The sequence below is a fragment of the Garra rufa genome, unplaced genomic scaffold, assembly GCF_049309525.1.
Source record: "Garra rufa unplaced genomic scaffold, GarRuf1.0 hap1_unplaced_025, whole genome shotgun sequence".
NCBI classification, from domain to species: domain Eukaryota; kingdom Metazoa; phylum Chordata; class Actinopteri; order Cypriniformes; family Cyprinidae; genus Garra; species Garra rufa.
In genome coordinates, this window is record NW_027394300.1 from 158,823 (window position 1) to 176,968 (window position 18,146).

Here is an 18,146-nt window from a genome sequence, read left to right on the forward strand (position 1 = left end):
TCTGCTCACCAAGCCTGCATTTATTTGATCCAAAGTACAGCAAAAACAAGACAATTTAGATTTTTTTTTTTTACTATTTAAAATAACTGTTTTCTATTTGAATATATTTTAAAATATAATTTATTCCTGTGATTTCAAAGCTGCATTTTTAGCATCATTACTCCAGTCACATGATCCTTTAGGAGTCATTCTAATATTCTGAATTTCTGCTCCAAAAACATTTATCATTATTATTACATTGAAAACAGCTGAGTAGAATTTTTTCATTTACATTTTAAGCAAAATAAATGGTTTTCCTAATATATCAGTTTTTATTGTAGCCCATTAAATACATTGCTGCTAAAATATGGGCTTATTAAGTTTAAATTACATTTTATGTTTTGTTGCTCATCAAATGCAATGAGCGACTCTCTTTTGTACAAATATAACTATAATCATTCCAACCGATTCAACTCCTTATACTGCTGACATAAAGAAAGGTACAGATAAATAAGATAAAGAAGAGAGAGATAAAGGGTAAAGAAGAGCTGATACAAGCAGTATACAGACACTTCACTATACACATGACAGGCCACTAATTAACACCATCCACGTGTGTCACCTCACCTGGTAAATTGTCTGTGGTTTTAAGATCAAAGTACTACTTCAACTCTGACTTTATTCATATGTTTGTATAAGTGCTCTAAACTCTGTTCTCGTCTCCGGGAGTTAACATGGACTCTGTGTGGAGAATCATTCCCTTCATGGTACTTCTCACGTTTAAGGTATTTTCAAACATCATTATTATTGATTTTTTTTTTTTTATGAAAAACACATTTTGAATTATGGTAAAGAAAACACAACCTATGTAAATATATTAATCTAATCTATAATCAATCTACCTTGCAGGCGCATGCTCTTCCAACTCAATATGGTACAATATTTTGGATGTTTTATTGATAAGTGTTATCTATAGTATTTAAAGTGACTCTTACAGATATTTATGCTTTATTAAATGTTAGGTGAGGATGCAGATGCAGGTGAATTACGGGAGGACATTCTTGAAATTAATTTGGGTTAGTAAAATGCCAGAAACTTTATTAAAATTCATATTATACAGTTGAAGTCAAAAGTTTACATACACATTGCAGAATCTTCAAAATGTTATTTTACCAAAGTAAGGGATCATACAAAATGCATGTTATTTTTTATTTAGCACTGACCTGAATAAGATGTTTCACATTAAAAATACTTACATATAGTCCACAAGAGAAAATAATAGTTGCATTTATGAAAAAATGACCCTGTTCAAAAGATTACATACACGATTCTTATTACTGTGTTGTTACCTGAATGATCCACAGTTTTTCCTGAACAGTTAAACTGCCTTGTGTCCTTCAGTTCCCACAAATTCTTGGGTTTTTCAGCATTTTTTGTGTATTTGAATTCTTTCCAGTAATGACTGTATGATTTTGAAAACCATCTTTTCACACTGAGGGCAACTGAGGGACTCATATGCAACTATTACAGAAGGTTCAAACACTCACTGATGCTCCAGAAGGAAATAGGATGCATTAAGAGCGAAGATTAGGGTAAATTTAACTTATATCGTCTTCTGAGGGAAACATGTTAGTACCTTCTGCAGCTTCTGAAGGGCGGTACTAAATGAAAAATATGATATTTAGGCAAAATAAGAAAATGTACACATTCTGTTCAAAAGTTTTCACCCCCAGCTCTTCATGCATAATTTTCTCTTATGTACTATATGTCAACGTCTTTTATGTGAAATGTCTTATTTAGGTCAGTACTAAATAAAAAAATAACATGCATTTTGTATGATGCCTCTTATTTCGTTAAATTAATTAACATTTAGCAGATTCTGAAAAGTGTATGTACACTTTTTACTTCAACTGTACATTGTATTTGTCAGTTCAATAAAATAAGTTTAATTTGTTCAGATTCCCAAAGAGATTTGTTTGAAGGAGATATTGCTGGAGATGTAAGTCTTTCCTTTTAAAACAAAAATCTATTGTTCAAATCTCTACTTCCCTTATTTTACTGTATTTACTATTCAATCTCATCATCACTATTTTGATCATTCCTCAAACAAAATCTTATCTCCCAGCCAAGAAGAAATGCCATATTAAATGAAAAAGCGAGATGGCAGTTTCCCATTCCATACATCCTCACAGATAGTTTGGGTAAGCTTATTTTCTATTAGAGCAAATGCTCACAAGAAACTAATTTTTAAGATGGGACAATTCATAAAGCTTCACTTGTTTAGATCTTAATGCAAAAGGAGTGATCCTTCAAGCATTTGAAATGTATCGTCTTAAGTCTTGTGTGGACTTTAAGCCCTATGAAGGAGAGAGCACCTACATTTCTTTCATAAAGCTGGATGGGTAAGTAAAATTCAACCTGTCTAATATGTGAAGAAAGTAGGAATATCCATAACATAAAATGTTAATATTATTTCTTATTGTTACAGATGTTGGTCATTTGTTGGAGATCTAAAGACAGGGCAAAACATCTCCATAGGGGACAGATGTGACACCAAGGCCATCGTAGAACATGAAATTCTGCACGCACTGGGTTTCTACCATGAGCAGTCTCGTTCAGACAGGGATGACTATGTACACATTTGGTGGGATCAGATCATTCCAGGTTATCTGCATGTTATAATAACATCTCCTTTTATAATTTAGTTGCTTATTATTGCTCACGCAAATTTGTTTATTGCATTGCAAATTTATTGTGAAGGATGGAAAAAAAATGTAATGCCACTATTCTATTCTCACCCACATTTGTGCAGGAAAAGAGCACAATTTCAATAAGTATGAGGATGATTTCATAACCGACTTAAACACACCCTATGATTACGAGTCCATCATGCACTACAGGCCTCTGTCTTTCAACAAGGACCCTGATATTCCCACCATAACCACCACCATTCCTGCCTTTAATAACATAATAGGACAGCGCTTAGACTTCAGCGCTCTTGATCTGGAAAGACTGAATCGCATGTATGAATGCAGTAAGTTAGAAAATGCAACAACTACCTCTTACAAACATGAACATATTTTGTGCATGTCTGAAAAGCAAATAAAACATAGATATTTCATACCTGCAGAATTGCCATATCGACTTGGTTTCTTTCAGCTGCATCCATCACTCTCTTGGATCAATGTGCCTTTGAGCAGATCAACATTTGCGGAATGATTCAGTATGATGAGGATAACGCTGACTGGGTCCAGGCTTTGAGCTCTACAGATGGAAAAGACCACACACTTGGAGGACAATGCAGAGGTACAAATACATTTTGAGAATTTCAGTTGAAATGGTTTAAATTCAGTTTAAAGAATAAGGCAATGTCTGGGCTCAACATTAAGGGCTTTTTTTAAACATTGTATTATTTAATAAATATCACATTTTTGATGGAAAATACCTTACATGGTGTAAAATATAACAGATTTTTAAAAATAATTGTCCAGTCTAACCAACATTTCCAAGATATTACAAATTACAATCCAAAACTATTATTATTATTGCCATTTAAATTCTCTTCTGAATTAGCAAAATATTGTTTTCTTAAATATTTAAATGCACAATGTGGCAACAATATTCAATATATTAAAGCTCCAACAGTTTTAATGCAGTTAAAATCCATTTGCATAACCAATATGATTAATTGTTATTAGATGCAGGCTATTATATGAAGTTTGACACCGCTAACAAAGCTGAGGGTTACAGTGCTTTGTTGGAGTCACGGATTCTTTACCCCAAGAGGAACCAGCAGTGCCTTCAGTTTTTCTACAAGATGAATGGAGACCCTGGAGACCAGCTCATCATTTGGGTCAGAAAGGATGATGGGTCCGGAAATGTTCGCAAAGTCAGCAAAGTTCACACAATCACAGGTCAGTTAACGCGATATACTGCGCTCATTGTCTTCCGGTTTGTATTACCACAGCATGAATACTAGGGTGACCATACGTCCTCTTTTACCCGGACATGTCCTCCTTTTTGGCTATAAAATTATGTCCGGGGGGATTTTGTAAAATATCATAAAATGTCCGTTTTTTTTTTTTTTTTTACCTCATTTCACTGACCGTCGTTAATTAAACACTTTAAATGCAGCCACTACCCACCGGCATTATTCTGAGGTACCTGCAGGTATGAACTGGCCATCGGGAGCACCGGGACATTCCCAGTGGGCCGATCACCGAAGCGAGGGAGACCTCCCCCATATTAGGCGCTATTTTAAATTATAGCGCATTCAAAACCGCAAATAGCCGAAAAGTGTGAAGCGGTGGGATCAATCACCCGCACAGTGCTGACGAACGCGCGCTGCGCTTCTGCCACGATGTACAGTGATAAACAGTGTAAGTTGCTTGATCCATTCAGATAACACACAGAATTGTGTTATACAGTCATGTGATATGAGAACAGATGAAGCTGCTGTATACACCGAAGGAACTGCACCGGCTCTGAGCCTCACTTGGTTCTTGCTTCAGCATCTCATGTTGAACTGCATCATATCGCCGGGATGATAATCCTCCAGTGTAAAGTGAACGCGTTCTTCGAAGCAGATGCATTAGTATAGGCCAGTCACTTCATCCGCACAAACGCACCCAGATACGGAAGATAGCACCGTTCTTTTTATTGTAAGTAAACCCGTGGACACGATGTCCTGACAGGCTGGAGTTTGTGCAGCCTCCATAAACACAATAATTTAACATGACGATGATCAATTGAAATAAAAAATAACTACTGAAAACACACTAACTCACGACTGCTCCTACTGAATAGCAACAGAGCTAGGCGAACGACTCCCTCTCGTGACGTCATATGACGCGGTGTGGAAAAAAAAGTTGTTTTTGAGAGCGGTCAAGGAAACCGTCACTTTGTCTTCTAAATTTGTGCCCTTAGGTCTTGTAAAATATTTTCAAATAGTGCATTAACGGTTCGTATAGTATTTTCATTCACGAATATATGTTTATCTCGAATTTTTTTTTAACCTGCAATATGCACTTTAAAGGTTCTGTAAGTTCTGCTGGGCTGGCTGAAAACAGCCACGACACTGGATACTGCATGATGAAGTAAAGTGGAAAATGCCAATAAATAATTACTGTCAAAACAAAATTATTACAAATTTCATAGTTTATAATTACTATTTAATTTTAAAAACCATATAACTAATGTTTTCTTGTGACCACCGTCTTACTACTATTCTAATCAATAATTTCTTTTAATTTTTAGTTGTAATTCGTTTTAATTGGAGTAAAATGTTAATTCAATAAGAGCCTGATTAAAGAATTAAATATGGGTCTTATATAAATTAGGTGTTTACTATACATAATAAAGTTCTTAAAGGGACAGTTTACCCAAAAATAAAAATTGTCATCATTTACTCAACATCATGTAATTTCAATAATTTCAATCCTGTATGAACCTTTTTCTTCTGTGTAACAAAGGAAGATACTTTGAGAAATTCAAAACTTTTTTGTCTATAGAGTAGAAATCAAGGGTGACCAAATATGTTTGGTTTCATTATACAAAATATCTTTTGTGTTCCACAGAAGAAAGTAAGCCATACAGTTTTGGAACGACATGAGGGTGATGATTTTTATTAATGAATGTTTTTTTATTACATAATTTATTAGCAACAAATTTCCTACGTTGTCCTCTTTTTGGATTCTCAGAATATGGTCACCCTATGAATACAGATTTATAAATGAACCGCTCGTTTTGATATCTTCCCAGTCTTACATTTGTTATTACATCCGCTTTGAACATATTTAATAAAATAATAAAAAATAAAATTTTCGTTAGCTGGTTAATGCTAATTAGTTTTGGACTGGAATGTCAAAGAAATATAGGCTACTACAGCAAAAACAGAGGTTCAAAGACAATTGTAAAGATGGCTACGCTTGTTTCTCTTAAAATTTGTGGCAAAATATAACTTTAATTATCGCCCAGCTCTTCGTATAAAGTTGGAAATGTATGTCTGCATAAATACTACAGTACCTTTCTTAAAAAAAAAAAAAAACAAGGAAAAAAACAAACAAACAGACACCCTTACAAATTTGTAATGGTTTTACTGGTTATAATGGGACTGTAATAGACCATGTGGGTTTGTACTGGTAACTGGTTGCTCTCTATTAGCACCTTTTAAAACCACTAAATCCTAATGGAATATGTCCCAAAACACACTACAGAAAACTGTCTTAAATGGTTAAAAGTTGTAATGTAATGATGGTAATAGTATTTGTAGTGGAACCCATTAGAATGCATATGACGTCCATACCCTGTTGAAAAAAACAGAATATGCTGGTTAGGTAGGTTTTGATGCTAGGATGCTGGTTTTAGCGAGTCCTAAGTCAGTTTATGCTGGTCCTTAGCTGGTTTATGCTGGTCATGCGCTGGTCTTGAGCAGGAGAGACCAGCTTAGGACCAGCACATGACCAGCTAAGGACCAGTACCAACATAAACCAGCAAAGAACCAGCATAAACCAGCTATATGTTATCGTGCAAAACAAACTATTATCAATCCCCAGCTCTAATTTGCTGAAAGTGACTGTAAGGCATGACGATAATAGGGATTTTCTGTAAAGCTGCTTTTGAAAAATATCTACTGTCAAAGACACTATACAAACAAATTTGACTTATCTATTGACTGCTGACAAATGACTGAAATGTCTTTTCTGATATCACCAACACAATATAGACACTACTTATTATATATTGAATACTGTGTGTTTTTTTATTTCTTCAGGGGATGGGGACGAGTCATGGAAAATTGCACACGTCACTCTAAATGTTGAGGAAAAGTTCAGATACTTCTTCCAGGGTGTTGTTGGCTCCAACAAGACATCAGGAGCGATCTTTATAGATGACATTACTCTGACTGAAACATCATGCCCAAATGCAGTCTGGAGGATTCAGAACTTCACCAACCTCCTCAATACTATCCCACATGGTGAAAAAGTTCAGACTCACCGTTTTTACAGCTCTGAGGGTTATGCTTATGGAATTAATGTTTATCCAAACGGCAGGAAAAACTCATCCGAAGAGTATGTTGGGATCACATTTCACCTCTTTAGTGGTGAGAATGATGCAGTATTAGAATGGCCTGCAGAGAATCGTCAAGTTACTATAACGGTTATGGATCAAAATCCAGATACAACACTTCAAATGTCTAACAGCAGAAGCTTCACCACTGGTGCGTCTGTCTGTCTGTCTGTCTATCTATCTGTCATATTTCACTTTGATTTCTGAATGATTTAATAGAACCTGTTGAATCACTCACTTAGATGCTGACTCGCGGTGGAGTAAACCATCTACATTTGAAGAATGGGACGAAAGTTGCCCATGCTTCAGAGGTCCAGAGTTTGGCTGGGGCACATTTATCTCGCACGATCAGCTTCGCAGGAGGGACTTCCTCAAGAACGACGACCTGATTATTACCGTTAATTTTAATGGTGAGAAAATCTTAATATATTATGATTTTAATTTATATTGATTCTTAAATTCTTAAATCCCAAGAATCAATTAGTCTAGACTGTTTTCAGTTAATGAAGGGAAAATTGTATAAATTACAATAAGCTTTGTGCTTTGTTACTTTAGATGTGAAACAAAGTCTCAGATTTTAAATTCTGTCCATTTTGTTACAGTATTTAAACAATACAGTTTTGGCCCTGTTCAGTGTGGAATGTCAGATTGTTGTAGTGAGAATCTGCAGCACAAAGTGCAGGTGAACTGATTATCTCATCCGCTTTAATACCAGTTAGAGCATGAAATAAATATGAATGAACATCAGAATGTATGTTAAATGGAAGAGTACAACTTACTGAAATACGTATCCTGTTTAATGTAATCACTTAATCATTTTGCAACCACAGAAAGAAGTCAGTATAATAGCTTGTAAACAATGTCACGTAATGTCACTTTTATGTCAGAAAAACCTATTTGGTGACTATAAACTCGTCAGCTAGTTAGTCAGTTTTGCTAAATATATGCACCATATAACATATTCATAATTTTTACTGTTCTTCAATGTTTAATTTATGTAAAAAAAAAAAAAATCTGTCAAGTTTTTATGACTGACACCATTTGAATGTTTATATTTCAAAAAAGTAGAAATATAATTATGTAATTATAACTTTATTATTGTCAAAACTTCATAGAATGTAATTTAAGTGTTTGTATAGAAATCATTTCATTTTAACCTTATGTAGGACCAACTATCTCTCATGTATATTTTGCATGCATTACACTCTTAAAAATAAAGGTGTTTCACAATGCCATAGAAGAACCCTTTTCGTCTAAATGGTTCCATAAAGAACCTTAAATATCTGAAGAACCTTTCTGTTTCACCAAAGTGGCGAAAGAAGGTTCTTCAGATTATAAAAAGGTAAGAAAAAGATGGTTCTTCAAAGAACCTTTGACTGAATGGTTCTTTGTGGAACCAAAATGGTTCTTCTATGGCATCGCTTGAAGAACCTTTCAAAGCACCTTTATTTTTAAGAGTGTAGTTGAATGTTTTTTATTTCCTTGAGAAAACATGTGAAGACATGTGCTGTACCTGTATCTGATATATTTCCAAAATAATCAATATTGAATCAAATTAAATCTTGCGACCACAAAGGAATCATGAAATTTGTGTCAAAACCAGGCCTACTGAGTATAGTGCAAAACTGTTCCAACCATCCCCATAATTATTAGTGCTGTATATTTACAACTCTTGTAATGAACATATTTGCTAATTATGAAAAGTATGTTCTTTTACAACCAGATTTGGCACATCTTATAAAATCAGAAGTTCCAATAAAACCCAACCTCTCACGCAACCCCCAACCTGTAGAAGAAAGCTATGAAAGACCAAAAGTCCGGCAGCCACGAGCAATCAGTGAACCATGTCAGCCAAACCCCTGCCATAATGGAGGAGCATGTGTTGTGCATCAGGGGAAAGCAACTTGCAGGTTAGTGCACCTAAATCTGACTGTTATCTTAGCTGTTATCTCTTTTCTGAAGTGTCCCACTTGGGTTGCATGAGTTGCATCAGGGGTCATTCTACAAAATTAGTTGTTTATATATAAATTGCTTTTGTTTCTGCAGGTGCGCCTCTGGACAGGCTATTGTGTACACAGGAGACACCTGTGAGAAACAGCGCATTGATGGAGGAATTCTGGGAGTTCTGATCGGTGGTGCTGCAGGAACTATAGCTCTTACTGTCGGCATTATTGCTGTGGTCTACAGGCAGAACTAAACATATTTGACATCACTCTTTGATAAGCAAAGTATTTTATTGATGAATCATTTTACAATAAACATCTTTATTAACAATCTCATCTCTCTATTTTCCATATCCCTTTACAAGAAACAAGGAAATAGGTCTAACAAGAGAAAAAACAAAAACAACAAATTATGTGTCAAGCTCAAGAAGCACGCTTATTATGTGTTAAATTAACTTTGGTTCTTCAGATATTTTGTCAGAATTACTAAATAGTACATAGAAGTTGATGTCATAGTTCCTTATGTTTTGCAAAATAAAAGCAGAGCTAAAACTAGTCAGCTTACAACTAAGTTAGGTGACCACTTTTTACATTGCATGTAGAGTGACAGCGTTAAATAAAAGACAACAATCAAAGTAGAAAACTACAGATTATTGCTACATATATACAGCAGCACTTATATTGTTCTTTTAAAAACACAAACATGACCATCTATTATATTTTTTTGTATCTGTTTCTTATTGTTTGTTCCTAATTTTATGCAGTAAATAAAATTGACCACAGCCTATACTTTGTTCCAAAGATGTTAAGTCTTTTAAAGTACAAGAAGTACTTTTAGGTCTTCACCAAATAGTTGCGCCCCTTCTCCTATTTTTGTTGCTGCCATGGGTTAAGAGGTGGATCAATGTCCCGTAATTTGTTTACATGTTCCTTCTGCAATACAAATTGGAAACAAAATTTATTAAAGACATTTCTAAAAGGATTTTTGTTGGCTTCTGTAGAGCTGCTGTTGAATGGATGAACACTGACAGAATTGAATAAACAGTGACTGACCTGAGTTAAGTAATGACACTATTGTCTTCCGTAGAGCTGCTTGACAGCTAAATTGAATTTGTTTCATAATTGATGAACTTTTCATCATTGACATTGTTACTGAACTAAACTGAATCAACATTTAAACCAAACTGGTGTGAATAATGACATTGTTGCCTTATGTAAAACTGCTGTGTGTATTTATTACTGTGTATCAAGCACTATAAAAATAAATGTGGCTTGATTTGAATTTCCCTTACATAATCCCTCCTGGTTCTAAATCAAACAAGGAAATTGAGGCATATCCAAAGACTTACCTTGTGATCATTTATTTGGTGGATGTTGTTGCTCCTTCTTTTCCTGATTTCTGATAGAAGGAAATCAATTATATATTTTTAAACATGTTTTCAGCAAATTATTGCACTATTCTTTACAAATCAAGATTTGATGTGCTCCGCAGAACTTACCCCTAGAACTATTCTCAATATTTCATCTCGGACCTGAAGGGAAAAAAAGAAACATGTCAGTGTGCAGTGATACCAGCTATACAAAAAAGCTGTAATGTCAGTATCAGTACATACCCTTTTTTCTGCAAAACATCCTGTCAACAAGATGAAGAAGCCCTGGAAGGTATAGATGATATCAGATATAAATGATTAAATACATGTGCTATTTTAAGTATTATAATTTGCATGGAGAAACTAGTGAATACCTGCAGGGAGTTGACAATGGTGAATGCATAATGCACTACGTATGTAATAAACTGTGTAAAGTCGTCCATCAGAAACACAAAAAGCCCCAGAATCCATGTCCCACCAAAAACAGGCGTGAGAAAGATAATGACTTTGATGATGCTTTTCGCCGCATCTTTGTCACTCTTTTTGTTGGTCTCAGCTCCAGATGGCTTTAGAACGGTTGCAATGACCACCACCATGGAGAACAGGTTCACCAGCACGATGGTCCCGACTGGGAAGAGAAATGCGTGGATGGATCCCTGCATGGCTGACTGGTAGGTAAGCCAGCACGTTTTAGAGCTGTAGTACGGGATGTCGCTTGCTTGGTCGTAGTACACATAAGTGACAGCCACAGTTATTGTCGGACAAACGTAGCCAATGGTGAATCCGATGATCATGTACACCTTTTTCCCAAGGTGGCTGAAGACGAAAATGAGCTGGTGGACCAACATGACGCTCAGACACAGCATCCAAAAGAACATCGCAAGGAAGAAGTAATGCTTGGCCACCACCAAAACAAGACACAGGGTTTCATTTAGGATTGATGGGAAGGAGGAAGCCAAGAAGCTGACATCGGCCAAAAGCAGACACAGAGAGATGTTGAGGAGAGAAGTGTGCCGGAAGTGGGAGAGGCTGGATTTGACAACGGCGCTCCAGACCAAACACTCAATGATGATGTAGATGATAAGAGAGCATATGGAGACCCCCAGTCCGACGTACGTTAGCTGATCTAGAAAAGGCATGCTTACTGAATGCTTAGACATGAGCATGGAGAAGGAGGTGAGATGATTGCATTCGCAGTAGAGGAGGTTCCCGGGGCCTTTAACGAAATCGCAGCCCTCGTCTGACCATCTTTGCTCTGTGACGTTCCAGAACACGCAGGTCAATGAAGCACTTCCGGCGTCTTCATTTGGAAAAGCCAGTCTGATGTTCACTGACGACTGAGTGTTGTTCTCAACTGTGCTGGATACGACTATGCTCGGAAAGATAGCATCCTCGTAGCCCAGATTTGGCATGCGGTTGGCCAAGTACTGTAATCCTACGGTCTTTACCATATCTGCTGTTGCATTCAGCTCAACGTCCACGTTGAAAACGGTTCTGTTGCAAGAGCTGCCGCTTCGGCAGATCTGAAGCTGAATGTTTGTGGAGTTGTAGCCCTCGCTGGCGTTTATTCGGATGCTCTTCACGAGGCCTTCTACGGATGACAGATATTGTGAGGCCAGTGCACCGCTCTCTTCCTCATCTCCCACTTCCCAGCTTACGTTCAACATGCTGCTGGCTGAGTCGATGAAATCCTTGAAGAGAACAGATTTTTTACTGTAACTGCAAATATGTCAGGTACACTACCAGTAAAACGTTTTTGATTTTTAATGTTTCTTAAAAATTGCTCACCAAGCCTACATTTATTTACTTCAAAGTACAGCAAAAACAGTAAAATGTTGTAATATTTTTTTACTATTTAAAATAACTGTTTTCTGTTATGAATATATATTTTAAATGTAACCTATTCCTGTGATCAAAACTAAATTTTCAGCATCATTACTCCAGTCTTTAGTGTCACATGATCCTTCAGAAATCATTCTAATATGCAGAACTGCTGTATCAATATGTAAAACAGTTGAGTACATTTTTTCAGGATTCTTTGATGAATTGAAAGACCCAAAGAAATTACCTCAAATATATATTTATCTGAAATAAAAAAGCTTTTGTAACATTATACACTATACCATTCAAAAGCTTGGAGTCAGTATATATATAACCTGAAAAAAATCTACTCAGCTATTTTCAACATAACTGTTTTTTCACCAGGGTAATCAGAATATTAAAACGATTTCTGAAGGATCATGTGACGGGAGTAATGATGAAAAAAAGTTGGCTTTGAAATCACAAGAATAAATTACATTTTAAAACATTTTTAAATAGAAAAGTTATTTTAAATAGTACGAATATTTCAAAATGTTACTGTTTTTGCTGGATCAAATAAATGCAGGCTTTGTGAGCAGAAGAGACTTCTTCAAAAACTTTAAAAATCTTACTGTTCAAAAACTTTTGACTGTATATGACCATTTTGATAAGGTTAGAATCTGAGTTGCATTTCAGATGAAACATATAATAATTGTGAGCTGTCAGAAGTGAGTGAAATGGTTGAAATGCTTACTGCAAGAAGGTTCTCGCCTAATGGCATGTTTGCTGAGGCCTTGTTCATAGTTTCGAAAACAGTAACTGCAGTCTTGACATCGCCAAAACTGTTCTCACTCTCTTCAGATGTGTTGTTTTTCAAGCTCTGAAAGATATACTGAGCGCCCTCTGGTGTTGCTCCGAGGCCTTTTTCAAAATCCTAGAGTGAGATAAAAATGAGACATTTCCACGGTAAACACACAGTAAAGTTTTCAAGTGACTCAGCATTAGTCACCTCTTCTAGATTTGCATACCTTTGCTTGCAAAGCTACATTATTCAGGACAGCTTTAACGCACAGAGAGACTTCTTCCCCCCATATTTTCCCATTGCATTTGCGTTTCATTGAGCCCTGCCTTCCTGTCGCAACACAGTCTATAATGGCTGTTTCATTATTCTTGGTTTTTGGCCATTTTCTGTCTTCAATTAATTCCTCTGCACAAAACAGGTCAGAGGCTACAAAACAAACAAACAAACAAACAAACAAACATTTATTTTTAATTTTTTTACTTTACCAGTCACCAAGGAGTTTTGTACAATGGCGTACATTTTTGCATTAGTAAAAAATGACTTTAAGTACTTACGATAAAGAATTGGTACTCTTATTGTGCGATTTCGCAGCTGACTCAAAGAGTTCTCTAAAATGCAATTGGCCTCAAGTGAACTTGGTTTGCTGTCTGCCGCACAATCAACAGTGAATTCTGCTGTATATTTAATGATTCCGTTCAGCTCTGCAAAAAAAGGATCACATTTTTATTTGTGTTCGCTTTCAGTTATGCATAAGTGCAATACATTCCGCTTTACATTCAGTTCAATAAGAGATTTATAGTATAATTAAAGCCTTACCTTCTTTAGCTGGTGTAAGTTCAGCACTTCCGAGTTTTAGTATGGGTTTGTAGGTTTCAGTGCTGTTTTCGATGGAGCATAAAATGGTAACTTTGGCGGTTGATGATGCAGAACAGTCTGCAGTTTGTGGAGTGCTTGTCACATTAATGACCTCTGGCAGAAGTGCGATTGAAATAGGTGCCATGGCCATGTGAGCTATGTTCCCACTGACAAAAAGGCAGATGTATGTTCCTGGAATATCAAGAAAATGAGAACTCAGAACAAAAGTAACATAAATAGCATCCTGCTTGACTCATAACTGCATTTAACCTGACATACCCGACCAGTATCCATTTGTCTTTAGAAGTGAGACTGTTGAGAGTTCTGTGCAAGTATCTGACAGCTGTACTTCACTCCCTGGTCCCAGAGTCAATGTTGCTACATCGTCTCTGGTCATCTGCCACACACACTTGCTCATAGCCTCTATACTGGTACAGTTCAGCTGCTGTCTTGAATTATAACACACTTTCCCTGCAGGTGCCTCCATGTATACCATGCCTGCAAAAGAAAACAAAATACTGTGATGGTAAAAAGATTGGGTTCCTACTAGATCGGACAAGTGGCTAAAAATGTTGGTGTTTTACCTAGTGACTTAACACTGAGGCTGTAAATGGTTGGATCCATTAGCAGCGTAGAAATTATGCTTTGAACTTTGGGGGTGGAAAACACAGAACTCAGAGACACTGTGAAATTGTGAGCGTATGTATTTAACCCTGTGTAACTGTGTGACAAAACAGAAAAACAAAGATATTGGTTACAAATCACTGTAGATGTTATCAAACAAAAAGTAGTTAAAGTCTTTATTACTACTTTATTTACATTTAGATAAGCAAATAAAATATAAGATTAAAAAAAAAGAATAAGAAGAGTATCTTACAGGGAGCCTTCCATAATCAATCCGTTGAAGGCATTTAGCACATTAAAAGCAGACAGCAGCTGAAAAGCAGATATGTTAACATGATGAATATGAGCTTTGTCAAAACTAAATATATTTACAGTCAGCCTACATCATTTTTTTTGTTCAGAAATACAGTCAAAACAAAACCTATTCAGACACCAGATATAATTTTTGGATATTTTTTTTTACTTGTGGGTGCAGGACACTATAGTGCATGTAAGTGAGGATAGAAAAATAAAGCAAAGTGTGACATACTATACCCAACAATTTTTCATACAGTGGACTACCAGTAAAACTGATAAAAATTTGGGACCAAAAAGTGTTTATTCTATAATTGCTAATGCAACCTACACCACAGACTAAACAAAATTAAGCATTGATTCGTAATTAGTCAATAAAGTACTGATAGTTGTGTAAATATTGTCATACTAACCGCTGAATGATTTTATGGTTGATTGTAATCTGTTACATACCTTTCTATCAAAGTTATCTGACATTATCAAGATGAATTTGTTCTGACACCGATTAACTCTGCCTTCTTGTCATAGTTTATTGCTATTTTCTAAACTATAGCAAACAAACTGTCATAATGTAAAAATGTTGAAGTTACCCAAATAAATTTTGGATTGACTGTACATTGCTCTCTTGAGTGCTTCTTTTTAGCCAATAGCGCCACCCAGCGGTATACTCATCACTTGAAACCAGCACTACTTTCGCGTGTTTCGTATCACTCCGCGAATTTACTCTTTTTATTCAAACGCTGCTGGCGCCACCTTGCGCCTCAGTTATTAAAAATGACAACAGAAAACGTCAGTTATTATAATATTTAAGTAATATGAGAAATTAAGCTTTTTGAAACTTTGGAATTTACACAGTTGCTTGGATGAATCAAAATCAAACATTACAGGCTGGTGCCACCTGCTGGTCATAACAATTTTTTAAACGTTCATAAAAAAAGTATGACATTACGAAGCTTCGTTTGCTGAAATTACGTGACGCTACAATTCCGAACCACTGATTCAAAATAAAAGATTTGTAAATATTTTGCGGCTTTATGAAGCAGATAGCTACAATTAATTTAACAATTAAATTAATTTCACTAATTTAATCTTAGATTAGTATTTAGCGCTTGTGTCTTTATTTATTTAAGCGGGACAACGTACAGTCATACAGTGTGTAGTTCTTTATCGCAAAATAAATCCCTAAGCTTCGGTGTCCTGATTGCCAAATGGGGGTATATTTGCTCTATTCACCAACTTATTGTATTTTCCCTTCCATATTTAATATTTTTATAGATTTATGCAGCTGCCCACGGATACTGCATTTCAGAACTAGTAATCATTTACCAAACAATAAGATGCAAAAGTACCATGGTATTGACCACTGCGGAGCTCCCGGTGAGCACGCCAATGAGTGAAACTAGTGGGTACACAGAGGGAAACAATCATAAATGTTGTCCAGAATTGCACATGTGACGTCTAACTGACTTTTACTTAAATTTAATGTATATCGACAACTTACCATTCACTTTTGGCAGACACAAAGGTGTGAAGTGTGATATGTTTGCCACACATTGCAGCACATTGCAGCATTTATTTACATTGTCACACACAAAATTGCTCCACACATAATCTGGTCCACACCAGCATGTTGAATTTTGACCAATTATCTCACACTCTATAACAACACATTAAACACAAAAATTAAATCTGCCATTTTAAATGTTTATTGATTTCAAAACTGAATGTTTTATCTACATATAGAATTGTAAATTAAAACAGAATAAAATCAGAAAAAATAACTTGCATCATGGTAGATTTAACTTACCTGCTGCTATTTCAGCGTTTGTGATTGTTACCCCTGTTGTATCCAGAACAGTCCCTATAAGTCCAGGCAGATGGACTGCAACATTTAAGGTTTTATTCCCCTCAATCATGACCTCTGCCCAGTGGGTCACTTCTGTGGACCCTGAAATCATATACATTGTAAAATTATAAATTTGCTGCATGTTATTTGTGTATTATATAACTTTTCAAAACTAGATTTCGAAAAGGACTGTATCTGGTAAAATGAAAACTTACCCACATATGAAGTCTGTTAGGTAACAGAATGAAAAAAACAGTCAGTACTTTTATTTTTTAGTCATAAACAACTGATCATATGAACAATAGAGGAATTCTTACAGTATTTATGAGAGAACATACAAAAAATACTGTATATATTAAAATTTAAATAAATTTGAAGTATATAGCTGATGACCGTGGTGTTTAAAAATTAATTCAGTGACATGATCATCAGTCAGAGCAGTATGTGGTACAACATGTGGCAGTCAGGCAAGTACTCATGATTTGTATTATTCAGGATAAAATCTGCTTTCATGCATATTGCCTTTATCAACTTACTTGGCTAAAAATGAATAGTGCAGCAAAAAGCAGCATTCCTGCACCAGACAGTGTCTTGGTCCTAAAGAGATCACATTGAATTCTTTTAAAAGACATTCTCAAACCTCTAAGTGGAACTTTTCTCTGAACTTGTTTGCCCAAATGTCTATTGATAGAAAATGGAGCTATTTTTATATTATAATACTCTATGCCATCTCTCACTTATCAAACCTCAATGCAAATAACACAACTTTGCAAAAGTTAAACGCAGCCTTTCGAAACACCAGCTAAATAAATTCACATGGAAACATTTTCTTTTCTTTCAAAACAATCAATTCGTTGAATTGGAATGAGGATTAAAATAGCTTGGAGAACATATTCTGTGAAGACCAAAAGATGACACTTTTTCAATAAGACTTCTAAAATAAGAACCTTAACCGCTTTGCTATAAAAATATAAGCTGAAGAACAAATGGACCAAAATACTGACCTTGCAATCGGCATTTTAAAAGAGAGGATCAGCAAGTTTTAGGCAATGTTATTTGTCATAACAACATGTTCCCTGTGAACCAGTTTCCAGAATGAAAGTTGCTGCTGAATGAGAATTAAGGAAAGTTGACGAATGCAGTGGGGCAGGCAAAAGCTAATTTACAAAGCTCTCCAAGATTTGCATTTTACATTCCCCAAGTCCATAGGCCACCTGGATAAGCTAGCACACAATAGTCGTGGCTTCAGACTTTCCATTGAGATTTGGCTAACAAATGTAGCTCCGAGCTGCATGCTGTTTCCAACTATGTTTGGTTAGATTGTCATTTGTGGCTGATTTAGATAAATCATTTTCATGTTTAAACCTTCTATTCGAAATAAGACTTACGAAAGATCTGCTGTTTCTGAATGTTGAACACCATGTGGCCAGTGTACAAAATGATTCCAATTCAAGCTTCTAAATTGTTTGATAAATAAAAATGGACACAATTCAAATTAAATTCAAAGTGTCCATTTAACTAAAATCCTACTTTCAATCTGGAAGATTCTATTTGCTCCTAGATGA

General features: G+C 35.7%; 2 protein-coding genes across 2 annotated transcripts; one reads left to right on the forward strand and one right to left on the reverse strand.

Moving 5' to 3' along the window:
- Window positions 1–635: 635 nt before the first annotated feature.
- LOC141315373 (meprin A subunit alpha-like) lies at window positions 636–9,321 on the forward strand. The gene is made up of 14 exons (XM_073832704.1): window positions 636–764; window positions 889–913; window positions 1,002–1,055; window positions 1,938–1,978; window positions 2,105–2,180; window positions 2,264–2,381; window positions 2,468–2,643; window positions 2,792–3,013; window positions 3,139–3,285; window positions 3,678–3,893; window positions 6,752–7,198; window positions 7,290–7,457; window positions 8,771–8,957; window positions 9,094–9,321. Exons 1-14 carry the CDS (start codon window positions 714–716, stop codon window positions 9,242–9,244), a joined length of 2,079 nt encoding a protein of 692 aa, XP_073688805.1. The 5' UTR covers window positions 636–713; the 3' UTR covers window positions 9,245–9,321.
- A 464-nt stretch (window positions 9,322–9,785) lies between these two features.
- LOC141315368 (adhesion G-protein coupled receptor F2-like) lies at window positions 9,786–17,599 on the reverse strand. The gene is made up of 18 exons (XM_073832700.1): window positions 17,586–17,599; window positions 17,118–17,178; window positions 16,797–16,809; window positions 16,543–16,683; window positions 16,237–16,392; window positions 16,085–16,134; window positions 14,695–14,753; window positions 14,402–14,538; window positions 14,097–14,315; window positions 13,779–14,009; window positions 13,517–13,663; window positions 13,189–13,388; window positions 12,915–13,094; window positions 10,735–12,051; window positions 10,604–10,645; window positions 10,490–10,522; window positions 10,340–10,389; window positions 9,786–9,923 (listed from the first exon to the last, which is right to left on the reverse strand). Exons 1-17 carry the CDS (start codon window positions 17,597–17,599, stop codon window positions 10,351–10,353), a joined length of 3,039 nt encoding a protein of 1,012 aa, XP_073688801.1. The 3' UTR covers window positions 9,786–9,923; window positions 10,340–10,350.
- Between the last annotated feature and the right edge of the window lie 547 nt (window positions 17,600–18,146).

Excerpts from the sequence above, each read along its gene's own strand:
- LOC141315368 (XM_073832700.1), bottom strand. Across the intron at positions 16,135-16,236 it reads GTGTCTGCCAAAAGTGAATG|TTTCACTCATTGGCGTGCTC; the intron begins GTAAGTTGTCGA and ends TGTACCCACTAG. Across the intron at positions 12,052-12,914 it reads TAGGCGAGAACCTTCTTGCA|GATTTCATCGACTCAGCCAG; the intron begins GTAAGCATTTCA and ends GTTCTCTTCAAG.
- LOC141315373 (XM_073832704.1), top strand. The coding sequence starts at position 714 with ATGGACTCTGTGTGGAGAATCATTCCCTTCATGGTACTTCTCACGTTT. Across the intron at positions 1,979-2,104 it reads AAGGAGATATTGCTGGAGAT|CCAAGAAGAAATGCCATATT; the intron begins GTAAGTCTTTCC and ends CTTATCTCCCAG. Across the intron at positions 2,181-2,263 it reads CATCCTCACAGATAGTTTGG|ATCTTAATGCAAAAGGAGTG; the intron begins GTAAGCTTATTT and ends TCACTTGTTTAG.